The sequence below is a fragment of the Bipolaris oryzae genome (genome assembly GCF_000523455.1).
Source record: "Bipolaris oryzae ATCC 44560 unplaced genomic scaffold scaffold_154, whole genome shotgun sequence".
Taxonomy (NCBI): Eukaryota; Fungi; Ascomycota; class Dothideomycetes; order Pleosporales; family Pleosporaceae; genus Bipolaris; species Bipolaris oryzae.
In genome coordinates, this window is record NW_006911430.1 from 7,957 (window position 1) to 31,571 (window position 23,615).

General features: G+C 53.3%; 8 protein-coding genes across 8 annotated transcripts; 3 read left to right on the forward strand and 5 right to left on the reverse strand.

The window, feature by feature from the left end:
* Window positions 1-937: 937 nt before the first annotated feature.
* Window positions 938-2,149, reverse strand: COCMIDRAFT_8239 (uncharacterized protein; the record flags this gene model as incomplete). The annotated part of the gene is made up of 1 exon (XM_007693150.1): window positions 938-2,149. One exon carries the CDS (start codon window positions 2,147-2,149, stop codon window positions 938-940), a length of 1,212 nt encoding a protein of 403 aa, XP_007691340.1.
* Window positions 2,150-4,900: 2,751 nt separating this feature from the next.
* On the forward strand, window positions 4,901-7,907 carry COCMIDRAFT_39775 (uncharacterized protein; the record flags this gene model as incomplete). The annotated part of the gene is made up of 3 exons (XM_007693163.1): window positions 4,901-5,926; window positions 6,053-7,606; window positions 7,683-7,907. The coding sequence occupies 3 exons, from the start codon at window positions 4,901-4,903 to the stop codon at window positions 7,905-7,907; spliced, it is 2,805 nt and encodes a 934-aa protein (XP_007691353.1).
* An 856-nt stretch (window positions 7,908-8,763) lies between these two features.
* Window positions 8,764-9,218, reverse strand: COCMIDRAFT_104327 (uncharacterized protein; the record flags this gene model as incomplete). The annotated part of the gene is made up of 2 exons (XM_007693169.1): window positions 8,764-8,888; window positions 8,990-9,218. The coding sequence occupies 2 exons, from the start codon at window positions 9,216-9,218 to the stop codon at window positions 8,764-8,766; spliced, it is 354 nt and encodes a 117-aa protein (XP_007691359.1).
* Window positions 9,219-9,707: 489 nt separating this feature from the next.
* COCMIDRAFT_29195 (uncharacterized protein) lies at window positions 9,708-12,553 on the reverse strand (the record flags this gene model as incomplete). Its single annotated transcript, XM_007693158.1, has 2 exons — window positions 9,708-9,730; window positions 9,778-12,553. The coding sequence occupies 2 exons, from the start codon at window positions 12,551-12,553 to the stop codon at window positions 9,708-9,710; spliced, it is 2,799 nt and encodes a 932-aa protein (XP_007691348.1).
* Window positions 12,554-13,274: 721 nt separating this feature from the next.
* COCMIDRAFT_39778 (uncharacterized protein) lies at window positions 13,275-15,046 on the forward strand (the record flags this gene model as incomplete). The annotated part of the gene is made up of 2 exons (XM_007693164.1): window positions 13,275-13,664; window positions 13,733-15,046. 2 exons carry the CDS (start codon window positions 13,275-13,277, stop codon window positions 15,044-15,046), a joined length of 1,704 nt encoding a protein of 567 aa, XP_007691354.1.
* A 2,152-nt stretch (window positions 15,047-17,198) lies between these two features.
* On the reverse strand, window positions 17,199-18,320 carry COCMIDRAFT_29197 (uncharacterized protein; the record flags this gene model as incomplete). The annotated part of the gene is made up of 4 exons (XM_007693159.1): window positions 17,199-17,271; window positions 17,303-17,306; window positions 17,384-17,675; window positions 17,805-18,320. The coding sequence occupies 4 exons, from the start codon at window positions 18,318-18,320 to the stop codon at window positions 17,199-17,201; spliced, it is 885 nt and encodes a 294-aa protein (XP_007691349.1).
* A 628-nt stretch (window positions 18,321-18,948) lies between these two features.
* Window positions 18,949-21,285, forward strand: COCMIDRAFT_104304 (uncharacterized protein; the record flags this gene model as incomplete). The annotated part of the gene is made up of 4 exons (XM_007693170.1): window positions 18,949-18,971; window positions 19,036-19,403; window positions 19,452-20,680; window positions 20,761-21,285. 4 exons carry the CDS (start codon window positions 18,949-18,951, stop codon window positions 21,283-21,285), a joined length of 2,145 nt encoding a protein of 714 aa, XP_007691360.1.
* A 1,231-nt stretch (window positions 21,286-22,516) lies between these two features.
* Window positions 22,517-23,542, reverse strand: COCMIDRAFT_39780 (uncharacterized protein; the record flags this gene model as incomplete). Its single annotated transcript, XM_007693165.1, has 2 exons — window positions 22,517-23,458; window positions 23,513-23,542. The coding sequence occupies 2 exons, from the start codon at window positions 23,540-23,542 to the stop codon at window positions 22,517-22,519; spliced, it is 972 nt and encodes a 323-aa protein (XP_007691355.1).
* Window positions 23,543-23,615: the final 73 nt, after the last annotated feature.

Consider the following 23,615-nt stretch of genomic DNA (forward strand, 5'->3'; position numbering starts at 1 on the left):
CGAGCTAGTCGCTTGGGCAAAGCTAGATAGTAATTGACGACTCTTTGACAAGAGACACTTCTGTAGCGCCGACGCTAGTCTTTGTTTAGGCTCAGTTGCCGCGTCATATCATCGCTTGTCAATCAGCGAAGATCGAATGCACCGGCCCCTTCCATCTCGTATGCACATTGTTCGCTAGTCTTGATGTACCAGTAGATACTTCCAGTACCCCCACTCTTAAGATTGCCGCCATGCTTGCTCAGTATGGAGAAGCATTGGACCAGGCGCTTGTTACAATGTCTCTTCGAAAATCGAATGCATGGTTACAAAGGGTAATCAAAAGTATCCAGGTTGGGGCGAAAGACTGGTGCTAAGGTCGGAGGTTAGGCACGGGGGTAGGATAGCGTACTCGTGAATGGTGGCGTCTGACTACAGCGTTACGGATTCGCATACGTCGTTGAGGAGAGGGCGCAGAAGGGAGCGCCGAGATGATGATAGTGAAGCTACAAAACTGTCAGATGCATGACCAAGGTTGAAGGCGGCGAAGAAATGGCGAAATATACATTTAGATTCTGTGGTAATACAACAATGTTATCGGGGTATCTGTAATTGGAAACTACAAGACGGGTGTGGACATGTTGGAGAAGGGTAGTGTTTGGCTTCGAAGTGGATCTATTCTTTTCGGCAGCCGCGCCTTGAGAACAAGGTGTGAGTGGCAGGGACTATCCTAAGGTCGGAGAGGAGGTTTTAGGAGAAGGGGTTACTAATTTAATGGGCTGAGCGGGATGGGGGATGAGGAAAGAGAAGAAAAATAGAACTTTGGATGGGAGAAGGGAAGGGGAAGGGCTATGTAGTAATAACATAAGACATTCGGCATCATCGTGTCGCATTATCATGAGAAGGGCAGAGAGGTGTACTGAAAATGAAACCAAGTATAAAAAAAACAAAAGCAGTGACCCTATTGGGGTAGCGCTTTTACCATCCATTTACGAAAGGCTTTGGCCTTACTCCCTGAAGCCTTGCTGGCTTGTGTGTCCAAGTGGCTTGCGGCAGTGAAGGCTTCGACGACGCTCATGGCGTTTGCTTCTTCGTCTTCGTTGAAAGTGATGAGGTCGAGGAATTGGCGGAGGACAATGGAGCCGAGCTTGGCGTGTGCTTGTTCGACGTAGTCGCTGTTTACGGTTTCGGCAGAAGTGCGGGCAATGACGCTCCAGCCATCGGGCTTGAGTGATGCTTGGCGGGCAAGCAGTCGCTCGCTGGAGGCTAGCAGGATAAAGGCTCTTATGATTGCGTCCTTGTTTGTGATGTGATCGGGCGAGACGTCGAGGACTTCTAGGAAATCATCGAGCGAGGCAGTGCCAATGAAAGTGTGGCGGTGCTTGTATTCCAGATCACGCTCCTGCTGGATGGCTGTTGCGGTGCCCGTCTTTTTCGGCAGGCGTTTTGGTGTGGCTGGGTGGAGAGAACGAGTGTTTGTTGGGCTCGAGAGGCGGGAGGTTTCGCCGGGCGCATTGGCAGCCTTGATGGGGAGGCCGAGCGAGATTCTGCGCTGGTGTGTGTTTGCGGAGCGCTGGGGCTTGGATGTGTTTGCTTGCAGCTGCAGGAGCCCCTCGTTTGTCTTTGCACGGAGGGGCAGGGAACGCGAGGCTTTTTGTGCACTGGCAAGGCGCGACTCGATGGTGGGGGTGGAGGGGGTGCGGAGGTGCGAAGGGCGGCGCTTGTGCACATGGACAGGCTCGTCGCAGTCGCCCTTGAGCGAAGGCGACTTTTGCAGGTCATGGTAGGCAAAGTAGTCGGGGTTGTGGTTGTCTTCCTTTATTCGATCCAGCGAATAGAGGACGGGCTCTTCGAACAGAGTTGCGTCGGTGGCCAGGCCGAGTGCGTCGGCGGGGTCAATGGCCCGGGTGCGGGGGCTGGCGCGGGGGCTGCTGGCAAACTTGAGGCCGTTGACATCCGAAGGCATGACCCAGTGCTGGACGCCCTGCTGGGCCTTGATGTCGTGCTTGAGCTTGCCCTCGAGGGCGCTCTCCGTGTCGCTGGCCATGGAGAAGCGGCGCGGGGTGCGCGAGGGCGAGGTGGGCTGGTTCTGGGTGTCGTAGCCGGCGTTGCGGAGGGCGTTGAGGATGGAGCTGTCCCCGCGGTCGAGGTAGAGCAGGCCGGTTCTCCACATGGCTGCGTGAGGGGGGAAGCTTGTCTGTGGGAGACGAGTCAATGGCGGGAGGGCGGGAGGGCAATTGGCAACTGGAGCTGGGCCAAGGGCGTCAGTCGTCGTTGTCGTCTGAGGGTTCCTGCTGCGTGCGATGGCCGTACCCAACAGTCACCCTCTACAGTCTTGTCGGACGCGGACAGGTGGGCGCGATGTGCCGCAGGCCGAGCTTTAGTACTTGGTCACGTCGTGCGTGTGCTCGAGTCGGCCGGCGCTAGTGCCCGCTTTTCACCGCCATTTTCCGCATCGTGTGGGCGTCGGGTGGAAAAGTCTGTCGCAGCAGCGGTGCGTCTTGTCTGCACTGGGCCTAAGCCATGTCTCGCAGCCGGCAGCCGTCGAGGGGCCCCCATGTGCATGCGCCCTGCTCTTTTATTGTTGTCGTTATTGTTATTATTAGGCCTCTTTGTTTTTCGCCTGCGCAGTGCGGCCCTGGCCCACCAGTCTGAGTGCTGCCCGTCGTCTGTCGCCCAATCATGCCGCCGCTTGCACGCTGCCGCTGCCAGCTGATTTGGCCACGACTGCACACAATGCCACTCCCTGTACCTGCATGCGCATCAGTACTTACATGTACGCAGTTGGTGGTGTAGGCGTAGGCCTGGCGCACCACCGCACGGCAGCCATGGCATCCCGACTCGCCCCGGCGTCGGACGAATCTGGCTCGCATCTGCATGGCTGCTGCGGGTGGGAGCTGCGAGGGGCGGCTGGCGTGATGGTGAAGCAATGACGTGGTGGAGAGAGCGGGCCCACCCAGCGCAGGGCTGAAGAAGAAGAGAATGCCGTGAGCTTTTTGCGGCCATATTGTCACCCACGCCCGCCGCCCGCCCTCAGCACCACAACCACCAAACACACCGGACCATCTTCGGAACCCGTTTGCCATGGGCGAAAATCAGCGGGGCAGCTGACGGTGCAATGCGCTGCTGCTGCTGCCATGTCCACGCGTTGCAGAGGGCACGCAGACGCCTCCATGCGGCACCATCGGCTGCCACAATCGCCCACCATGTCCACTGCTTGCTGCTCACCCACCTCTCGACCCCGCAGTGACACGATGCCGCCCGCATGGTCGAATCGCACACTGACGCGTGCCAGGCGTGTTTCGCTTGCAAAGCCGTGATTCGCTGTCCATGCCACCTGGCTGCCCCCCCCCCCCACACACAAAATATCATCTTTGTTGACATGCACGTGATGCCTCTAGCGTCGACTCAATCTCGTTGCTGTCCACGAGGGCGTGGGAGTGGACTGGAAAGAGACACAAGGGAAGGCGCTAACCACTTGGAGCCAAGCCCAAGGGCAGTCCTGTCATCCTCCTCCTCCTCCACCACCACCACCACCACTTTGTCCTGCAAAGCTGCAAGGCTGCCCTCAGGCCTCAGGCACTCTTTGCTGTCCGAACAGAGCGGCAACCGACCTTGAAATTGTCAAATCATGCCACAGCTGTAGCTCGCTCGTGGCACACTTAACCTGGCGTCAGCATGCCCTTGTCGTACATGATCCAGATGGCATTCCTGTTCAGGTTTTATCGTGTCCTAGTCAGAGACAGATTCCAGGAACGCTCGTCGTCACTACCGGTAGACGTCCGGGTAGTCTAGAGTAGCCGTCATTTTAGACCATTGCCGGCCGGATACATGACTGAGCCTTCACACCCAGCCCTATTCTTAGTTAGCGTACAAACTCACCATGCTTTACGAGCCAGCCTCGAGGGCAGGAAGCCTTTTTGGCCCAAGACATGAATGAACAGCAAGTCTCGCGCAACTCCGAGACATAGACACAGGTGTATATATACGTATCCCACGACGACCCAGAACAGGCCATTGTAGCGTGAAGAGCCACCAAGATGAGGGAATACGGGTCCTGACGCTCGAGATGCCTATTGACAACAGCCCTGTCCTAAACCAAAACCACATAAGCTTCATGCTGGATGCCACCAAACAAGAGCCCCAGATGGCCGTGTTGGAAGAGTACATGGACTGGGCCCAGGCTGACATAAGCATGCACACCCGACGTGTTCCGCCTCCTTTGGCCGAAGCTGCTTTGACCGCTCGGCCCTGCTGGCCCGCCAACTGAGCTTCTACCACGCGTGACGTGTTGTTTGCCAGCCACCTGTATTGTCTCCAGCCGACCCGACGACATTTAAAAGGTCGGGGCCAGCATGCACGAGGCAAGAAAAAACCTGCTCAGACAAGAGACAAGCTGGTTTGCAACTGCATCCCACAGGCGAACAGACTGTGCAAAGTGTGCCCTGTGTAGTGTAGCGTCGTCGCCATGCGGCGCCAGCGGCCCGCCAGCGCTAGCCGTTCCGGGTGCTTGGCGTAAACAAACCCAAAAACAACCGAGCAGCTCAGCTCTTGGACGAAGCAATGGTGCTGCTAGCCGTACCAAGGACACCTTGCAGCTCCTCTCCGCTCTCGGCACACTCACTCCCTCTCTGCACCTCGAGAGAGCGAGGCCCCGAGCGTGTGTCCGTCTGTCTGCGCAGAGGGAGGGAGGCTTGAAGAATAATCCAATAAACACTATTGTTACCCCACCCACTCACACCGCTCCAACCCTCTCTCTCCCATCGCTCCGAGTCAGCTCCGCTCATGAAATTTCCCACTGCTTTGTTTCTTCCCACCGCCCAGCTCCTCTGCAACTGATTGTACCTGTTGCAGGACACGACATTCCCAACGAACCATTGCCCTGACCCCCCGTACCCACCCGCCCTAGAGGGCGTACATAGTCATGGACGACGGCCCTCCACCTCCCCCACCTCCGCATGGTGCTAATCCAAAGACAACTGGAGGCAGTCATGCTCCCCCCGAACCCCCTCCGAGCGCCGGTCTCCCCCCAGGCAACTATGACATCTTCATCATCCCTCCACACTCCTCAGGGGGTGGCTTCATATACCTGCCCAGCCTGGGTGTGCAACAGAACAGCTTCATAGCCGGTGTACTCAGCACCATAGCCAGTATAGTTCTTTGGAAAGCTGCCGAGCCACACGTCAAACAATACTTCCTCATCGTCAGGCATGGAGTCACAACTGGCGGCAATGGTGTCATTCTGCTAGCCGTCCTCATGCTCCTTGCGGGATGGGCTTTTGGCCAAACACAGGCCGGACGCCGATTCAACGGCGGAGGCGGCCCGGCGTATGGCAATGGGCCACGCGGCGGACCTGGTGCTGGCTCAGGTGCGGGTGCCGGCAACTCTGGAAGCAGCTCCAGTTACCAGCGAGCACCCCCACCACCGCCTCAAAATGGCGGCTTCTCAGGCAGTCCCCCGCCTCATGGCGGATGGGGTGGATACCGTCAATACGGCTCTGCATCACAACCCCCTCCACAAGACGACGGGCCTTCCTCGGACGAAGAGGCTGAGCGAGCTGAGGAAGAGCGCAAACGCGCTGAAGAAAAACAGAAGCGCGCCGAAGAAAAGGAGAAGAAGGCGAAACAGGAAGAAGAGCGCAAGCAAGCTGAAGAAGCCAAAAGAAAACGAGAAGAGGCCGAACGTAAACGTGCCGAGGAAATCGAGCGCGAGCGTGCCGAGAAAGCAAAGATAGCAAAGGCACAAGAAAAGGAGCGTAGGCGTGCTGAGGAGTTCAAGCGCCAAGCTGAAGAGGCTAGAAAACAAGCAGAGGAGGCAAAAAGACAAGCAGAAGAGGTCAAGCGACAAGCAGAAGAGGCCAAAAGGCAAGCCGAGGAGGCCAGATTGAGGGAAGAGGCCAGACTCAAAGAAGAGGCCAGGCTGAGGGAAGAAGCTCGGCTCAAGGAGGAGGCTCGACTTAAGGAGGAAACTCGACTTAAAGAAGAAGCCAGACTCAAAGAAGAGGCAAGAATCAAAGAGGAGGTTAGACTCAAGGAAGAGGCAAGAATCAAGGAGGAGGCCAGACTCAAGGAAGAGGCAAGAATCAAGGAGGAGGCCAGATTGAAGGAAGAGGCAAGAATCAAGGAGGAGGCTAGATTGAAGGAAGAGGCCAGATTGAAGGAGGAGGCTAGGCTCAAGGAAGAAGCCAGACTGAAGCGCGAGGCCGAGGAGAAGAAGAAAGCCGAGGAAGAGAGAAGGAGGCGCGAGGCTGAACAGCAAAGGCTTGCCGAAGAGGAGAGGAAGAGGCAAGAGGAAGCCGAACGACAGCGCATAGCAGAGGAAGAACGTAAAGCCGAGGAAGAGCGTCGCCGGGCTGAAGAAGCCCGATTAGCTGCTGAGGCGGCCAAGAAGAAGAAGGAGGAAGAGGACCGTCGGCGAGCGTGGGAGGAGCTTAAACGAGCTGAGGAAGCGCGGCAGAAGAAGGAGGCAGAGCAAAAAGCCAAGGAAGAAGCAGCCAAACTTGCCCGTGCCAAAGCCGAGAAGGAGAAGTGGGAGCAGATGCGCAAACGTGAGCGAGAGCAGCGTGAACGTGAGGCAAGAGAACGCCTGGCCAAGGAGAAAGCTCGCAAGCAACAAGAGGCCTTGGAGAAGGAGAAAGCAGAGCGCGAGGCACGCGAAGCAGAAGCACGAGCTCAAATCGAAAAGGAGATCCGTGAAAAGCTCGAAGCCGAACAAAGAGCCAAGGCCGAAGAGGAGGCTGCGAAGAAGGCCGCTGCTGACAAGGCTGCTGCTGAAGCTGCCGAAGCCAAAGCGAAGCTTGAAGCAGAACTCGCTGCTGCCAAGGCGAAAGCAGATGCTGAGCGAGCAGAGCGTCTTAAAGCAGCACGTGAACGAGCTCAACGGGACCGAGAGGCTCGTCTCAAGGCCGAAGCAGAGAAGGTCAAGGCTGAAGCAGAAAGGATCAAGGCCGAGAAGATCAAGGCTGAGAAGCTTCAGGCTGAGCAGCTTAAGGCTGAGGCAGAGAGGCTCAAAGCCGAAGCAGAGAGAATCAAAGCTGAAGAAGCCGCCGCCGCCGCTTCGGCTGCTGCTGCTGCTGCCGCTGCCCCAGAGATCACATCAACCCGCAGGTCTACTACATATGGTGGCGTTGGTGGCGGCGAACGACTTGATCCCTATGCAGGCGTGAGAATGCCAGCTCCTGCTTCTGTCGCCTCCAGTCAATCGTCTCCTATCAGGGCTACCGTCACATCTAAGAAATCTTACGAGAAACCCACTGCAAAGTCTTACCTCAGCAGCGAAGATGGACAGTCCTTTGTCCCGCCTCGGTCTACTGCTACTCGCTCACACGTCTCTTCGCAATACTCCGAGTCTTCTTACGCACCTTCAGAGTCGACTGCACGCACAACACCACCAGCTTCGAAAAGCGGGCCATACGCGACAGCCGATCCCAACAAGATTGTCATCAAGGCTGTCTATCTTTTCAACGACTTGTTCCCGAAGCCCGTTGCTCAACTCGTGGCGAATGTAGGCAAGGTAACCGATGGGCTCATTCTAAAGATTCAATCCGAGGGTCTTTTTATCGACGACGATGTACGAGGCATTCCACAGCGTGAGTGGGATGTCAAGGCTTGGACGCTGAAGATGGTAGAGGTAAGTCAGCTTGTTTTTCTTGTTTAGCTAGACAGCTTGATTAAGAGGACGATGCTAACATGTGTGTTTGTGTCAGACGGGTAAGCAACCCACCAAGAGCCTGCATATTCTCCGAGCCTCTGTCCGCGACGCCGACGGCAAGAAATACGTCTTCCTCATTGACGACAGTGAGAGCTGGAAACTGGCGCTTGGTCTGCAGCGTCTCCGCAAGGGCAGTCAAGTGCGTAGTCTGCAGAGTGCTCAGATGGCTCCCAACGAGATGGCCCGTGTACTCAATGCTGTGCCATTAATGGCCTATTAATGAGGGGAAGGCCTTGAGCATGGGAGTATACATATGAATGCTGGGAAGGGGTTTGTTGTTGACTTGTATCGTGTGAAGAGAGTCAACTACGGGTAAGAAAGGCACTCACTTGGCTAGGAAAAGAGAGATGATTACTATGATAAAAAGGACGATGAACAAGACGATGCACAAGCATCAAACAGAGAACAAAAGTCTGGATTTTTGTTTGTTGTACCCTCGGATATCTCGAGAGAATGTACTTTTGGTTCCAGACTGGCTTCTTTCCTTCTTTCTTTCAGTTTTCTTGTCGTTTACATATACCTCCCGCAGCGTCTTTAGCATGATGAGCATCAGCGGCGGCGTTTTTTTCTTTTCTTTTCCTCTACGTTCTATACTGGCTTATTATCAATTTAACATATTGATTATGCTGTCAACACATGTCTGGCCACTCACTTGTGTTGCTCACTATTCGTGTGAGGAAAAAGCTTCCATGTTGTACCTGTCTATTTATGTGTGAGAATGGTTCATCACATTTACATCACCTCGCATGAATGAAGGAGCCCAGAGAATGTGTCTATCAACTGCATTTGTATATTGCCATGTTTCTATCCATCCATCAAGAAAGCCAGGATGGCATCATATCATTGCAGTCTGATTACCGTTTTGAAGCCTCTCCACCAGCTCATATCATTCTCTCGGGCATATCCGCCTGAGCAGTCAAGTGGACAATTGAGTATTCTTGACTCGTTCTCCATAACCTGTGTGCACCGGTCTTTGCAGCTGCGCCTCAGTGTCTAAGCCATCATTAGCATCGCAGTCACGACAAGGTTGCACCATTGTTCAAGCTTACTTGAACCCGACAAAGAGAAGCCCGGGTCTAGATCTTCGGCGTATCAATCGAAAGCTTGATAGCCTTGTATGCAACGACAGCCGAGCAGCCGTCGTTCAAGATGGGCTGGAGCACAGGACCGGACTCGCAGTTGGGCGCAGAGTAGACGTTCACTATCGATTTTGCCAGTCATGTTAGCCACTGCTCTTTTCCTTTGTATCTCCGAGACCATCACTCCAGAGCTGGTCAAAGGACAACTAAAGGAGTGACTTACGAGAGTTGTAACGAATAGAGTCGTCGTGGTGGACAACGCGGAGAGACTTGATGCCCGGAGCAAACTCGTAGCACTTGTCTGCGTCGACCGACATCAAGGTGGCGGGGCCATTGCAGTTGTCTTCGCCGAATACGTGCATGCGGACCTGCTTCGGGCCAGCAGTGGTCGTAGGGAGGGCAACTGCAGCGCTAAGCGCGGCGACGAAACCAATGAGCGTCTTGGTGAACATTTTGTGTTGTTTCTTGGGGGGTTTTGAGGTACGTATATGTATGAGTATATGTGTGTGTGGGTTAAGGGAAGAGACTGGAGTCGACGGCAGATCCAGCTTTTATAGTCTGTGGGTGAGAGGAGCAAACAATTCAAGGTGAATCTACAGAGGCAGGCACGCTATATTGTTGGGGAGTGGGCCCGGGCTCCGCAAACGACAGCTGAGACACTCCAAAGGTGAAAGTGAGAGAGATTGTGTAAAGGTGAAAGGAAAAATTTTCGTGGTTTCGACTGTAATCACTGTTGAGCAACAACCTTTCACTTTTTCCCATTCAAATAGGTTCTTGACCGACATCACTGACTAAACTACCAATCATCACACACGGCAGGTGACGTCGTATAATGGAGGGTGTGTAAGAGGGTTTTATAAAATATTATCATAGGTTTATGTAAGCGTGGCCTTGAGTGAATTTTACATGCCAATTCACAAGGAAATACTTCAGGGAGAGGCTCACTCAGTAACCGGTTTTGCACCTGAAATTGGTCAGTCTCAAATTCAGCCAGTGAAGCAATATTCTTACCAAGCATCCATCCAATGCCGGAGGCAAGAGCCCCTGTCGCGGCATTGGTCACCATGTCCCTCCTCCGAACACGCTCTTGGGTGTCGATACTACCAGTCTCACTCCCGTCCAAACTAGCTCGACCCGAGCCAAGCTTTGGATTCGATGCACCCTCTACGCTTCCACGCAGAGGGAAGGCCGTCTTGGAAAACGCAGCTGCAGCGCCGCGTGCCACATCAAATAGACCCATCGGTGCCTCTTCGGTTGCGCCCCTACCGACTTCGCGACGAGGCTGAACAGTAGTTGTTTCCAGGTCAAATGTGCCAGGCAATTTTCGGTCTGCTGCATCGTTGAAGCGCTCCTCGGCTTCGTTCTCTTGTACGAGAAGATGCATCGTTTCAGCTTCGCACTGCTGCCACACGCAAAGAACCTCTTCAAGATGTCTAGGTGGTGCTAACAGTAGCGCTTGGGAAAGCAACTCCATGCGTTGCTCCAGTCTCCTTAGATCCGGTCTCGCTGTTTTAGTGGCTTGCGACCAGCTGCTAGACAGAGATGACGAGTCGTAACGTCCAGCACGTAGGGCAGCCCGCCAAGCAACGTCCTCAGCTTCGTCTTCGTGGTTCTCAGCATCTTCCGACATGGTTGTGAAATAGTGAGATGGCGTTGGGGGAGTGCCCGAGGGTGTAGTCGGCGTCAGCCGGGTAATCACGTATGAATATGCCGTCTCGAAATCATCTTCCTCGAGGGCAGCCTCGATCGCCATTCCAATCACTCGTCTTTCGGCAGTCGCTTTCTTCGCTTCAATCTCTGCAGGGTCAAGCGCAGTATCCCACTCTTCTTCGTCCATGATGGTGAACGGCATTGCAATGACTAGGTTCTGTCCAATCGATACTAGGTCGTCCAGCTTCGTGTAACTACCCCTATTTTGCGACAACAGCTTCCGAACCAAAGACAGAGGATTCGAGCCGACTCTAATGTTGACTGGTTGAAAAGGCACACCATGCTGTAGTATGAGTGAGTAAAAGGACATGGAGTGGGTTGCTGAAAGCAGAGCCTGGAAACGCCGAAAACGCGAGGAAGAGGGAAAATTAGGGGCAAAGGCATTCAAGATGTCAGCGGCGCGTTTGACGCCGCCCCTGTTGCGATTGCCATTGCTTGCATTATCGTAGTGATGCATAGCTGAGGCGAGCACCACTTTCTCTACGTCAGAGGAAAGTAGCGGTTGCTGGCCAAAAGACGGCTTGAGATAGATTTCTATGGCAAGAGGGAAGTGATTGCTCTCGATGAGCGCTTTCAATATTTCAGTCTCCATGGTCTTGCTATCTAGCATACCGAAGATGCCTTGGGCCTTGCGATCTTCGTCGTGGCGGTCAGTACCCCAGTTCCACAGCCACACCAGCTTCAAGCGGATGACGCGCCACTGTTCATTGTCGCTCTTCGGATTGCTGTTGAGCGTATGAAGTATTTTCTGCAACATGGACATTTGGTCAGAGTAGTCATCTCGCAGAGACATGTTTGCAATGTCTCGGATAGAGATCGGGTGGTGTAATGTAAAGAGGGTATATGAAGTGAATATAATGAGTTCCAGAACACGAAAAGCATCAGGGCCTGGCTGCGTAAGGTCATTGTCGGGGTGCAGAAGGCGCTCCTCCCTGAGCAGGGCAGTGGTTGAATCATGGAGTAGAGGGTTCTTGAGGTCGTAAGAAGGCAATTTGTCCACGCTTATGGTGAGGTCTGGGGGCGGATCGTAGTTGAGTAGTGCACATATCCGGTCCAACAGCGCGTGCGCAGTTTGCAGAGTGTTTATGTCGCTCTGGTGAATTAGGTAGAGACATGCTAGAGCTGTGCGAGCATACTTGATCTCGAGCTGGCGTTGCTGGGCATCGTCGACATAGTCACGTCCTTGTTCATAACCCCCCAAATCCATGTCCTCGGGGCCGTCCCATTCAGAAATGGCTGTTGTGACCAGGGCCAAGTGGTCTTTTGAGGTATGCAGTAGCCATTGAAACAAACAATCCCAGTCGTCGGGTACGTGTGGCCGCTCATGGTCAATTGACTCGCGCCGATCCTGGTTCACGGAGGTGCGCCGACCGCGGTCGTGGGCTCCACATAACCAAGGGGCAACGACACCCTTGAGATCGCGCGCGACATTGTGTATGTTATCTTTGCTGGCATTGCACGCATTCGAGAGTTGCAAGTCAACGGCACGGCGCCCCTTGAGTGGGGCAAAGTCGTCGAGGGTGGGTGGAGGCAAGTGTGGATAGTACTCGTAGCTGAGGCGCAGAAGGGGCAGGGCAGTGGAGATGAACCAGGTACGCAGGTGCTCCGAATGGTCGAGGAAAGGCACGACGAGGCGCGGGACAAGATCTAGTAGGCCTGTCTGAGCATCGATGCGGTGGGAGCGGTGGATGAGGAAGTGGGTGAAGAGATCCATGTCGCGGTCCGCCGCATACAACGGATGGGCTACAGGTGGCAGCACCAGCGATTGCCTCTTCTTACGGGCGCGCGCATCCGAGAAGTGCTCGACAGGCGCGACATCGAGGGCATGGGCTGGATCATCACCAGGCTCGCGGGCGCCCGTAGCCAGGCCGGCGACGAGGTGGTGGTACGAGGCCGGGTCATGCTGCTCTGGCAGGTATGCGAGGAGGATGCTGAGGCTCAACTCGAGCGGCAGGTCGCCATCGCGCAGAGCCGTCAAGGCCTGTAGCGCAGGTGTGTTGGCGTGAGCGGCATAGTGCACGGCCAGGAGGATGCAGTGCGGGCCTGAGAGTTTCGACAGCTTCTGCAGCGCCGCCATGTCGAGGTTGAGGCAGTGGCTTTCTGACTTTCTGATGCACTCAGACTCAGACAGACGCAGACGCAGACGCAGACTGCCGTTCGCTACGTCAATCGCCCAGCCCCGCCTCCCGCGCTAAGGCCCCTGGGCAATGGCCCGCCTAGACAGTCGTTCTCCACCACACCCTTCACACACCACTCACACACGCACCCACGCACGCACCCACGCCATCCTCTGCGGCCTGCTCTTCTTTTCCCGTTTCAATCGACGGCCATCTGCAGTCACCCTCATCGCACCCCGTGAAACCAGACGATCCAGAACACACAGAAGAAAAAGGCTGCTCGACCACAAATCGTCGACGCGGCTTGTCTACCACTTCTGGACTTGCTTCTATACCTCCTCTGCTTGCCAAGACACACGTCAAACATGCCGCGTTTCCACTACCGAAACAAAAGTGTAGCAGCCTATTGCACAACCCAGCCCATGCAACGGCTCATGAGCATTTTGGCACCTGTTGCCAAACCTGATATACCTTGAAATCGCTGCCTGACTTCTTCGTCTCCTTGGCTTCTGCATCTCTTCTGCTCTCCTTTCTCTGTCCGTCTCTAAACACTCACAACGACGACGACGACGGCTCCGACTCCGACTCAGGCACTCCTTCACCCACGCTCTTTAGCCCGCTCAATCCATTGCTCCTGATTTCACTTCCATCTTGGGGCATCTCCTGCTCCGTCCCTTCATCATGTACATCGACACTGCGGCTGCCAACAGTCGCTCAATGCGACCCCAAATCATAATATCTCCATCTCCATACAATGAACGCTCCACGCCGCTTCTAGAAAGCTTCATAGGCCAGACTTCAGAAGCACCGCCCACATATCTTGAAGCCACTACCCCTGGCCTCTACACGAGTCGCCAGAGCAGGGGAGAGGGCGCCAGGCTGCTCTCCTTCGATGGCCAAGAAGCCAGGGATGCAACTTTCAAAGAAGACCAGTATGACGGCCGAAGTCTGAGGCAGCGCTGCATGAGGAAAACGTGGGTCAAGCTGCTTGCTGCAGTGCTTTGCTTCATGTTTCTTGTCGCCATGCTGGCTTTGATGGCGGCAGCTGTGTCGGTCCGACGGGACAAGCTAGTACGTGACACTTGCTGGGCGAACAACAACAACAACAAGATGCTTGAATAACGCTAACCTTCACAAAGGGCGTAGTATCTGCTCCCGAAACTTCTGCCGAGGCTGCAAAAGCCGACTCGTTTGATCGACCAGACCTCATTGCCATTCCATGGCCAGCGCAATCATCAACAGCCCAGCCCCCGGCATCAGGAGACTCTGCTCAAGTTTTTCCAATCCGGTGGCCTTCAAAATGTGGCAAGGAGTATAGTGTCAAGACTGAATGGTACGATTTTGGCAAACCTACCGAGCTAAACATTCAGGAGGCGATACACCAGTTGGATGGTTCTTACAAGCGCGTGGCCGGCTGGATACACATTGCCCAAGCCCCTGCAGAGCAAGCCCCTGGTACTGTTCAGGTTAAGATGTCGTATGCAATCTCGTCAACAGTCGATGTTAACAGCGTTCCCTACACACAAACTCCATCAGGACTGACAATCGGCGACCCCTCTTTTCCCGACGGCTTCGACGGCGTACGGGCTGGTAAAGCTTGCCTTGGTATGTCGGTGGTCATTTATGTAGCCCCAGGAGTCTCGATGAAGACACTCAAAGTCTCGTCCAACCATATGGGCATGCAGGTCCATAATGGCGCCAGCTTTACCGTCACAGACTCGACATCCATCTCCCTCACCACCGGTACACTGGATGCTGGAGCGTTCTATTCGCGCCAAACCCACTTGCAAACCATTTCTGGCTCCATCAGCGGCATGTATGCCCTCAACGATCTTCTTTCTGTCAAGACAAAGAGTGGCTCTGTCAACATCAACATTGAGCCCCAAGAAGCTGCCAACGGGTCATCCAACCCTGCAGTTTTCATGGTCGACACTCTATCCGGCAGCATACGCACTGATTTCAAACGAAAGCATATCCCCGAACGAGACTACAAGACCTTCATCAACACAACCGTCGGTTCGGTGGACGGTACCTTCATCCACGGCTCGCGAACAGAAATCAACTCAATCGCAGGTCTCGTAACAGCCGACATCTTGCCTTTCAAGTCGGGTGACTATCAATCGGAGATATACACACAGACACACTCGGGTCAAACGTCGCTGACACTACGCACCCCTTACAAGGCGAAAAAGACACCGATGACTGGTCTTGTCAGCACGCATCTGAGCACTTCTGGAGCCCTCGACATCACCTATCCGGAAGAGTGGACCGGTCATGTTGATGGAACTTCTCTTAACGGAGCACTGCACCTGCAAGGCAAGGGGCTAGAACTGCTCAACGAAAATGACACACCCGGCAAAAATCATGTCGAAGCGAAGAAGGGCGATGGTGCTAGTACATTAAGCTTCGACACTACTAGCGGACAGTGTGAAATCAAAATCGGCAAACTGTGAGAGACGGTGACGGTTTATGTATGGAACGAACAAACGAAGTGTGTATCAAATTTCGGAATGGGGCGGGCAAGTTCTTTTTTTAGTGCGGCAAGTCTTGGATGTTGGACTGGAGGCTTCGTCCCCAGTATCCACTACATGGCATGGACAACAAGGCCGCTTAGTGTGTATACCCTGTGAAACTAGTGTATTTCGTCCATAGATGCGACGTTAAAACAATATCTGATAATGACCTCCTCTTTTCTATCCTCGGTCCGACCAGACGATGCATATGCAGACTCCCTGAATAGTGACAAGGCTGTGCTTCGTCTTACTCACTTCACACATACCCCACGGTATTCTGCTCGGCCGAATTCAGACATATTCCAGGTGATACATGCCTGAACAGCCGTATCCAACCAAACAGACTGTCTTGCTGTTAGACAGTAGACGCCTTTATTTTGGAATAGACAGGGAGAAAAAATAAAAACATATAGTTCAGACACTTGCTGAATCTCATACATAGCATCCAGCAAAAAAAAACAAGATCTGAATCTCTCCCCCATACGTACCACGATTTACACACATATGCCGTATCAAGTTCCCCCCGCCCATGCCTCCCCTTTCCCCCCCCCTCTCCTTGTAGCCCTTTTTTCCCTCTTTACCCCACTTCAGAGTATCAAGGCATGAAGTAGGGCTGAAAAGTCTAGCCGGTAAGGGGGTACGTGCGTACGTACGTATGTACATTTTAGTAATAACTGTTTTCGTGGTTCTACTGATAAGATGGTTCTTTTTTTATTTTACTTGGCGATGTACAGGGAGGTGGGGGAGGTGGAAGGGGTATCTCAACCTTTTTTCCCCTGCGTAGTCTTGTGTAGAGTAATAGTGGTCCTACTATATGGAAGGGGGTTTCGGCCTGTCCGTGTATGTTTGGTTCATGGTTGTTTTGTGGATGGTTTTGTATGCCTGGTTTTAGGGGGTGGAGGGGGTTGTGTAGATTGAGGGTGATGGTGTAGGTGTGGTGGGAAATTTGGTTCGAGTCTGAATATGTTTTGTTCGCTGTTTGTAAGTGGTTTTGTATGCCGCTTCTTAGAGTGTACTACAGGTGGAAAAAAAGGGGGGGTATGCTGGATAAGGACTAGATGTCTACTGGGTCCAAGGGAGTGGATCGCGAGTGGAAGATCTTCATCGGTACGGGTGTCTGTGTCGTTTTGGAAGATCAGGGATTCGCTGATCGTGGATTAGGTCCTCCAGAAGTTTTTTTGTTGAGCGCAGGGTTTGCCTTGTGTAGATCAAGGAAAATAACGAATATATATTGTGGAGTTATAGCGATTACGACATGATCTACCCGAATACCTCAACAATACTTCTGACTGAGGCCCGAAAGTCGACATGATCAATTCGATGCCTTTCTTCCTAAAGTTTCAAGTCAGAATCGGGATTGATCGAGTATTCATCGTGGACGGGTTTCGAGTCCCAGTAGCAGCGTCCACGCTGGTCGAGAGTGGGGCAAAGCAAAACGGCGGAGAATGATGGATGCAACAGCAAACAATAGCCAGACACTTTTGCAAGACTATGCTTTGACTGCAAACAAGGTCGCACTGGTCACACTGTTTTGGCAAAACCTCACGTGTGTTCAGGACGTGCAAGTGTTGGGTGAAGGTGGACAAGGAAGCGCATAGCGTTTAGGAAGTCGAAATCCAAATTTAGGAGCTTTACGCAGGTAGCTTGGGGCAAAGCATGGGCATGCCTTGCTTGTCTAACAAGGCAGCATTAACGCTGATAGCGTGCAGCACCTTGTAGCGCATCCTCGGGCTTGGCTTGTGCTGCACGAAATCTACCTAGTTTATGCTCTCTGGTATGTCTTTCGGCACAATAGTTAATTTAGACATCTTGGAGGCTCAAAACCCTGCTACAAGCCCAGGCTGGGCACTTTTAGGCAAGTCCGATAGCTAGGTTCATGAGTATTTAGTTGGATACTGACATGGCGCGATGACACTCGGCCATGCGGCGTGGCGAAGCTACTGCTCCATTTGTGTAAGTACATGGTGGGTGGCCCCAGATGATACCAGAGGAAATATACATGCAGGCTTCACGCCACACTGCACCCCATACTGGCAATTCCAATTACTTGTACACACATAGTTGTTCGGCCGCTGTCACTTGTCAACATGACTTAATAGCAGGTGTGAGAGCCTGTCATGGGCCGCACCGCAGCAAGGCCACCAGATAGAGTGTAGACACATGGACTAAGTAGTGTAAGTAGTAGTACATGCTTACACTACTACACAAGACATGTACATTCATAGTAAGTAGCTGTGCAGCACCACCACCATCGTCATCATCCACGGTACAACGCACGCTCTTGCACAACCAAGGGCGCCTGAGCTGGTGGACCGAGATTAAAAGGCCAATAAGGATGGTACGGTTCGGCGAGGATGCGGTCCGTCTGAGGGGGCATAAACACAAAGGCGTCGAGTTGCAGAGGAGCAGGAGGGATAGTACCAGTACTCAGCCACGGCGACGGTGACGGCGACGGTGACGGCACAACGGGACTGGCGGGCAATTGCTCTCGGCGAGTCAATACGAGGACAGGTGAGGATTGTGGTGATGGTGCGGTACATGTTGCGGTCAGAGTGGGTCGCAGATGCCCCTGGGCGTGTGTCAGGAGTGTTTCGTCCTCGTCGCGACACGGTAAAAGGCGTGGGGCTGGATGGATTCGGTCGCTGACCTCATCCGCCGCCCTCAGCAAAAACTACGCGCCACAGGCGACCCAACCAACCTCATCCCCAATCAGCGGCCCATCCCCGTCGTCGGGATGGCCCTCCGCCCAATTCAGCACAGTCGTCCTGATGCGATGAAACGGCCTGCCAGCCCACCCCAATCGTGTTGATACATGGGCAGGTTGCACATTTCCCAGGCATATTCTTCCTTCACCCCATCCATCCTTCTTCACTGGCTCTACACCATCTCTGGCCGGCGCTGAAACCTGGCCTCGGATTGCGGAGAGAAAGCCATGGCTTGCCTGCCCAGCTCGACTGCTGGCCGTCTGCACCAACATGGCCCCTGTGGGTGTTAGAGTTGATGGCTGAGGGCTGCTGCCATCGCCTCGATCCATGTCGACCGACACTTGTGCCATGGCGACTTGGGGCGCCTGCTGCCCTCCGCCGAGGAGCCCTCTCCGAGTAAGCCGGGAGGAATGATGGAGACACTGACTGGTGCGACCGTTCCGAGTGCGTCTAATCGCCGTTTGGAATCCCAGCAGCCTTGCGCACCGTCCACCGCCCACTACATCCATCCCCGCTAGACTCTCTTTTGGGTGAACGCTTCTGCTCTGTTCGTTCCAGATCACCTGCAGCCAAGGCGCGTCGCGACACTTCTCTCAAACTTGAGTCGAAGCGGTTCCGTTGCGTCAATTGCACACATCGTCGCTCTTTGTTGTTCCTCTCGGATGTCGCCAACCCGTACGCATCATATAGCCTAACAGCCCCTCCAGCCGTCTTTCCTTCTATTTGGCCCTTCACTCTTTAGGACCCGACCCAACTATCTTTGTAAACATTTCTTTCTTTTGGAGCCGGCTCCATTCGCGCTGGTTGCGTTGTTGGGAACTTTTGTTCTCGTACACTCTTTTGAAGAAAACCCCACACTTACCACACTATCCAATCTTATTCGGTTCCGCGCCTGCTCATCATATTGGCCCTCAACTATATCTCCTTAGACCTTCATTTGACTAGTCATCCCTACTTTCGCTACCAATGTAAGTGGCCCGCGTCCTCCGCTCACCCCTCCCCGGATTCCTTGACAGACACCAATCTTGAACATCTTGTCAACGCCACAATCTCTTTGACTATCTGCTTACCGCCTGGTCTAACCAGAATATCCTCAGATTCCACCAAGACTGTTGTATATAGCTGGTTGGCTACAAGATGAACTACCACACCGTCCAGCAGTAAGCCAAATCCAACACTACTCAACCAGCGATGTACATCTAAGCAAAACAACCTGATATTTAGATACAGGCCATCGCCTAATAGACAACACACGATGGGTCATCCCTCTCCCACACCAGGAACTCAGATGATGTACCCTTACGGGGGCCTTGCCCCACAAGGACAGCAACAGCAACATGCACAGAACCTACTGCAAATGTCCAGACCATCGCCACCACAACCGTCTTGGGCAGTACCACAGCCTCACCCTTCGTACTATGGTGCGCCAAGAGGTCCCGTCGTGGGTAGACAGGATTCGGGACACTCACTGGCGCCAACAGATGTGAATGTAACCCAACCAGCTGTCACAAGCAGCGACTACTACAGCAACAGCATGGCGCCCCCTACATCGCTGGCACCTACTGATTTCTTTCCGGGTGTCATCGACACAAGTAAGACCCATGACCGAGCAGGTACAGATGCCGTACTGACAACCACAGGTCCATGGGGTCAGAAGGTGTGCGAAGAGTTGGAATCCTTTCCCTCCCTGGATCCAGATGTCACCGACTTCAACAACGGCATCATGGGACATGACGAGAACACACCCATCATCGACCTGCGCCAGTACAATGGCATGCCACAACAGGAGCATGACAACATGGCCAACTTGAACCCAAACACTACCCGACGCCTATCAGAGTCTTCTTTCTCAATGTCGAGCACAGGTGGTGTGCTTCCAGAGCCAGTAGCTTACGAGGACTTGGGTACTTCGGAGCCAGTGTCATACCCCTCCGAATATGACACCTGGAGCCGCCCAGAACCAAGCCAGGGCCATCTCCTATCCCCGCTTGCGTCACCATGTCGTCCTCAGTACGACGGCGTAGTGAGAAGCGGAAGTCGCTCCCGCGCCTCGCCAGCACCGCACAATAACGTACGGTCGTCGCCATATACACTCGACAGTGGCCGTTTCAAGAGATGGTCTACCGGACACGCGCCAACGTCAACCCCCGCCAATGCCCGAACGGTATCCCAAGTACCGAACCACTTTACGCCATACGGCCCAAGGATGAATCCCCACCATTCCATGCCAGCCTACCCTTCGGGCGCATACAACAACTACGGAATGGCTGCTCAGAACGTCTTGTATTCGCAAACAAACCCTCAGCATACCAACACCCCACCATACTTTGCAGCACAAGATCAATCACCCTACCATCTTGAAGTGCCTCGACCGCTGCCTTCTCAGGGTCTTTTCCGTCTGCTCCAGAGTAATGCAGACCGCCATGGTGGATGTTCATCCCACTTTGCTGACCTTTCGGATCCGCCGGACCTATATTCATCGCTACATGAAGAAGCCTCGAACCCGCCCGAGTCTGATATGAACCCATCAGACCCAGACCTTATCCCGCACGAGCAAGATCTTCGGTTCGTGGGTGACTTGTACACTCCACGATGGGTGCGCGGACATGGAAACAAGCGTGAAGGTTGGTGCGGGCTCTGCAAACCAGGACGATGGCTAGTTCTGAAGAACAGTGCATTCTGGTACGACAAGTCGTTTACGCATGGTGTTAGCGCAGCTACCGGCGCAGCATTCCAGGGCCCACAGGAGACTCGCAGGACAGAAGGCAACCTTGATGTCTGGGAAGGGCTTTGCGGAAGCTGCGGAGAATGGATAGCACTGGTAAGCAACAAGAAAAAGGGAACAACATGGTTCCGTCATGCATACAAGGTAAGTCTTCCGCAAATTGGATTCGCTCGGTCGAATTGGTCGCCTTTACAAATCTTCAGCTGTACTTACCTGAAACGCAGTGCCACACACACCCCAAAGTCAAAGACGGCCCAAAAAGGCGTCGAGAAACGCAAGCCGGGAGAGTTCGTGCAGCGTCATCTGCCTCGTCAACGTCATCTCCATACCCGTTCAAGCATGACTCTCTAGACTCGACTTCTCATCGACATTCCACTCCCACTCCAATCCCAGGGAGCGCATCGCTACAATCATATGGTAGGCCTTTGCCAACGTCTACGCCGACATCGACCCCTCGACCTAGCAGTTCGTGTCATCCAGGCAGTGCTGCGTACCCCACGCCTTCCTCAGCAACACCAACGATGCAATCACTCCGAACGCCCACGATAGCATCGGCAAACTTGAGTCACATGGATCAAACCACTAGGCAAGAGTCTGTTGTTGGCATGTTCACCACGCCATTACAAAGTCTACCAAACTTCCCCAATCATCAGTACACGCCAGACTTGGCACACCAAGTAAGCGAACCAGAGCTCGTTGGTATACGAACGACCACAGTCGCATTGAACTCGATAGCGAGTATGATATGAGGTTACCATGGTGGTACTGAAAGGTGACCGACGGTGCGCCATCTTTACTGGTTTGCGTTTGTTGTTTTCCAATGTTTGTTGAGCAAAATCGTTTCCCTCATACCAATCCCAACACCCCTACAACTCTCAACGGCGAAGGCGTTCTTGGTAATCCCCGAGCATCAAGCGCATGGTTTTTCTAGCAAAGTCGGTTTTATTCTTTGTTTTTCTCTGGAGCGTTCTTGTTTATACAGCGTTACTTTAGGTTTTGGTTACGCCGAGTTGGCGCCAGCGAGCGGTAGTCACGAGGTCATGACTTCCCCCCCAGCATCTAGTTAGATTAGTTTTGGCTCTGTCGTTCATCTCGAGAATCCTTGCCACTCTTCATAGCCCTTGAGTAAATTCCCCCTCGCAGTTCATGTTATAGACTTGCTTTCAGCGAATCAATAAGTCCAAGGATTATCCAAATGCTCACCGTCCTTCTCTCTGTGCCCTTCTTTTTGTTTTGTTTAGAGTGTCTTTTCGAACAGCAAAAAGTGGTCAAGGTGTAGTACTACGCCTGGTTGGGCAACGAATGCGAATCGTAGCTCCCAATCTATTTTACCCACGCAAAACCCCCCCACTTCCAGCCCTACGACTTCAGCCACCGGAAAGAAGCACTCTCAGTCAGCCATGGTAAGATAGCCTCGGCATGCCAAACACCCTCGCTGGCGTCACACAGCCTCATGTTTCGGGTAGCAGGATCTGACACCACACACGGAAAAACTCACTGAAACGCAAGGTGCACGAGCAACGAAGTCGACCGGTCATCTGGATACGTACCCAAAAAAACGGAGTTAGGGGTAGCATGCCGACGTGGAGCTGGGCTGGTAGATGGGATTGCGTACATTGGAAATCCATCTTGCCAATGGACATGGTTTATTTTTGTGGATTATTTTTTTCGAGTCGACGGTTGGTTTGAAAGGCTGAGCATTTTGATACACCCTTGTCCATCTGGATACACACGGACATTTAGATCTGACTTGATCTTGATATGATCTCGATTGTGGTGTGAGACGCCTTGATTATTCGTCCTGCCGGAGAAGTGGTCTGATATCCTCGACGAGTATCAAACCTCAGAGCCTCCGCGCCAGTACCAGATCTGTGGTTTGCAGGCTTCAAGGTAGACGTGATAGATTCGTAGCCATTGCGGCGCGAGACTCGAGTTTTGTTTTGTTCAATTCAAAGAGGCATTCGGTCTCGAGATACTGATTTATGTTGCACATGCGCAACCTGGTTTGCCAAGATGCTTCAAGTGATGATATGCCTCTATAACAATGAAGTTTGCCAACTCTGGTGCAAGGCCTAGCATATCATTGGCGTTGTGTGTCCTAAAAGGTGCTGATGCATCCAACTGGCCATCGTAGAGAATACTCCGCTCGAGCAAAGCAAGTCCCGAATCAGGATAGCCTCTTTCGACCCTCTTCCGCGCCTCTTCGATGCATTCTTCTACGCCATAATTTCCTACGGCAAACTCTTGACCGGTCGTCTCTTCGACAGACTTCAGGACGTCGTTGGCTGATATGATGGCGCCGGCAGCATAGATGTATTGGTTTTTGGTCTGTTCCCACTGGGCAAGCACTCGAGCTACAACCTGGCCTACTCTTGCTAGGCTGGACACCGCAAATAGCTCCATCCCTGTGCCATGAAAAGTAGCACTTTGCCATTCCATGTCAAGGCCCATGTCTCCATTGACGATTTTGGTGTCAAGTGTATACCCTGTAGCGACTGCCGTCCACTCAAAACTCGGACTAGTATCTGACAGGTTCTTGAGATGGTTAATGACCTTTGCTCGTTCTGCATGCTTGGGTAGGCGGGCTTGTAGCTGCTTGTTCAGACTATCATGACTGAACTCATCAGGAACGAATCGCTTGACTCCAGCGGCTACCACGGCGTTGATTATGCTAATCTGTAGGACCGAGTCTCCACCTGCCATTGTGCTTAGGATAACATCATAGCCGGCGAAAGCTGACTGTAGTGTGGTTGGTGTAAAATCAGACGTTTTGTGTGACACATGAAATTGGGACAGATTGATTGGAAGAGTAAGTGTTTGAGAAAGGTATGTTAGTACAGTAATCTTGTAGTTGCAGTCGTCAGACAATAATGTCTGTCGTGAGCATAGAGCGGAGATGATAGAACGGCAAAGATCTCCGTTCTACAGGCAAGTCAGCGGGTCTTGACAAACCAGCAGGCACGCCATCTACCTTACGCCAAGTATCAAGATGTTTTCGATGGCCATGTTGGTTGGTAGAGTGAAGAAGAGAGAGGTCAAGTGTGGGGATGGAAAGTGGTGATGCCAAGCTCGGCGCACG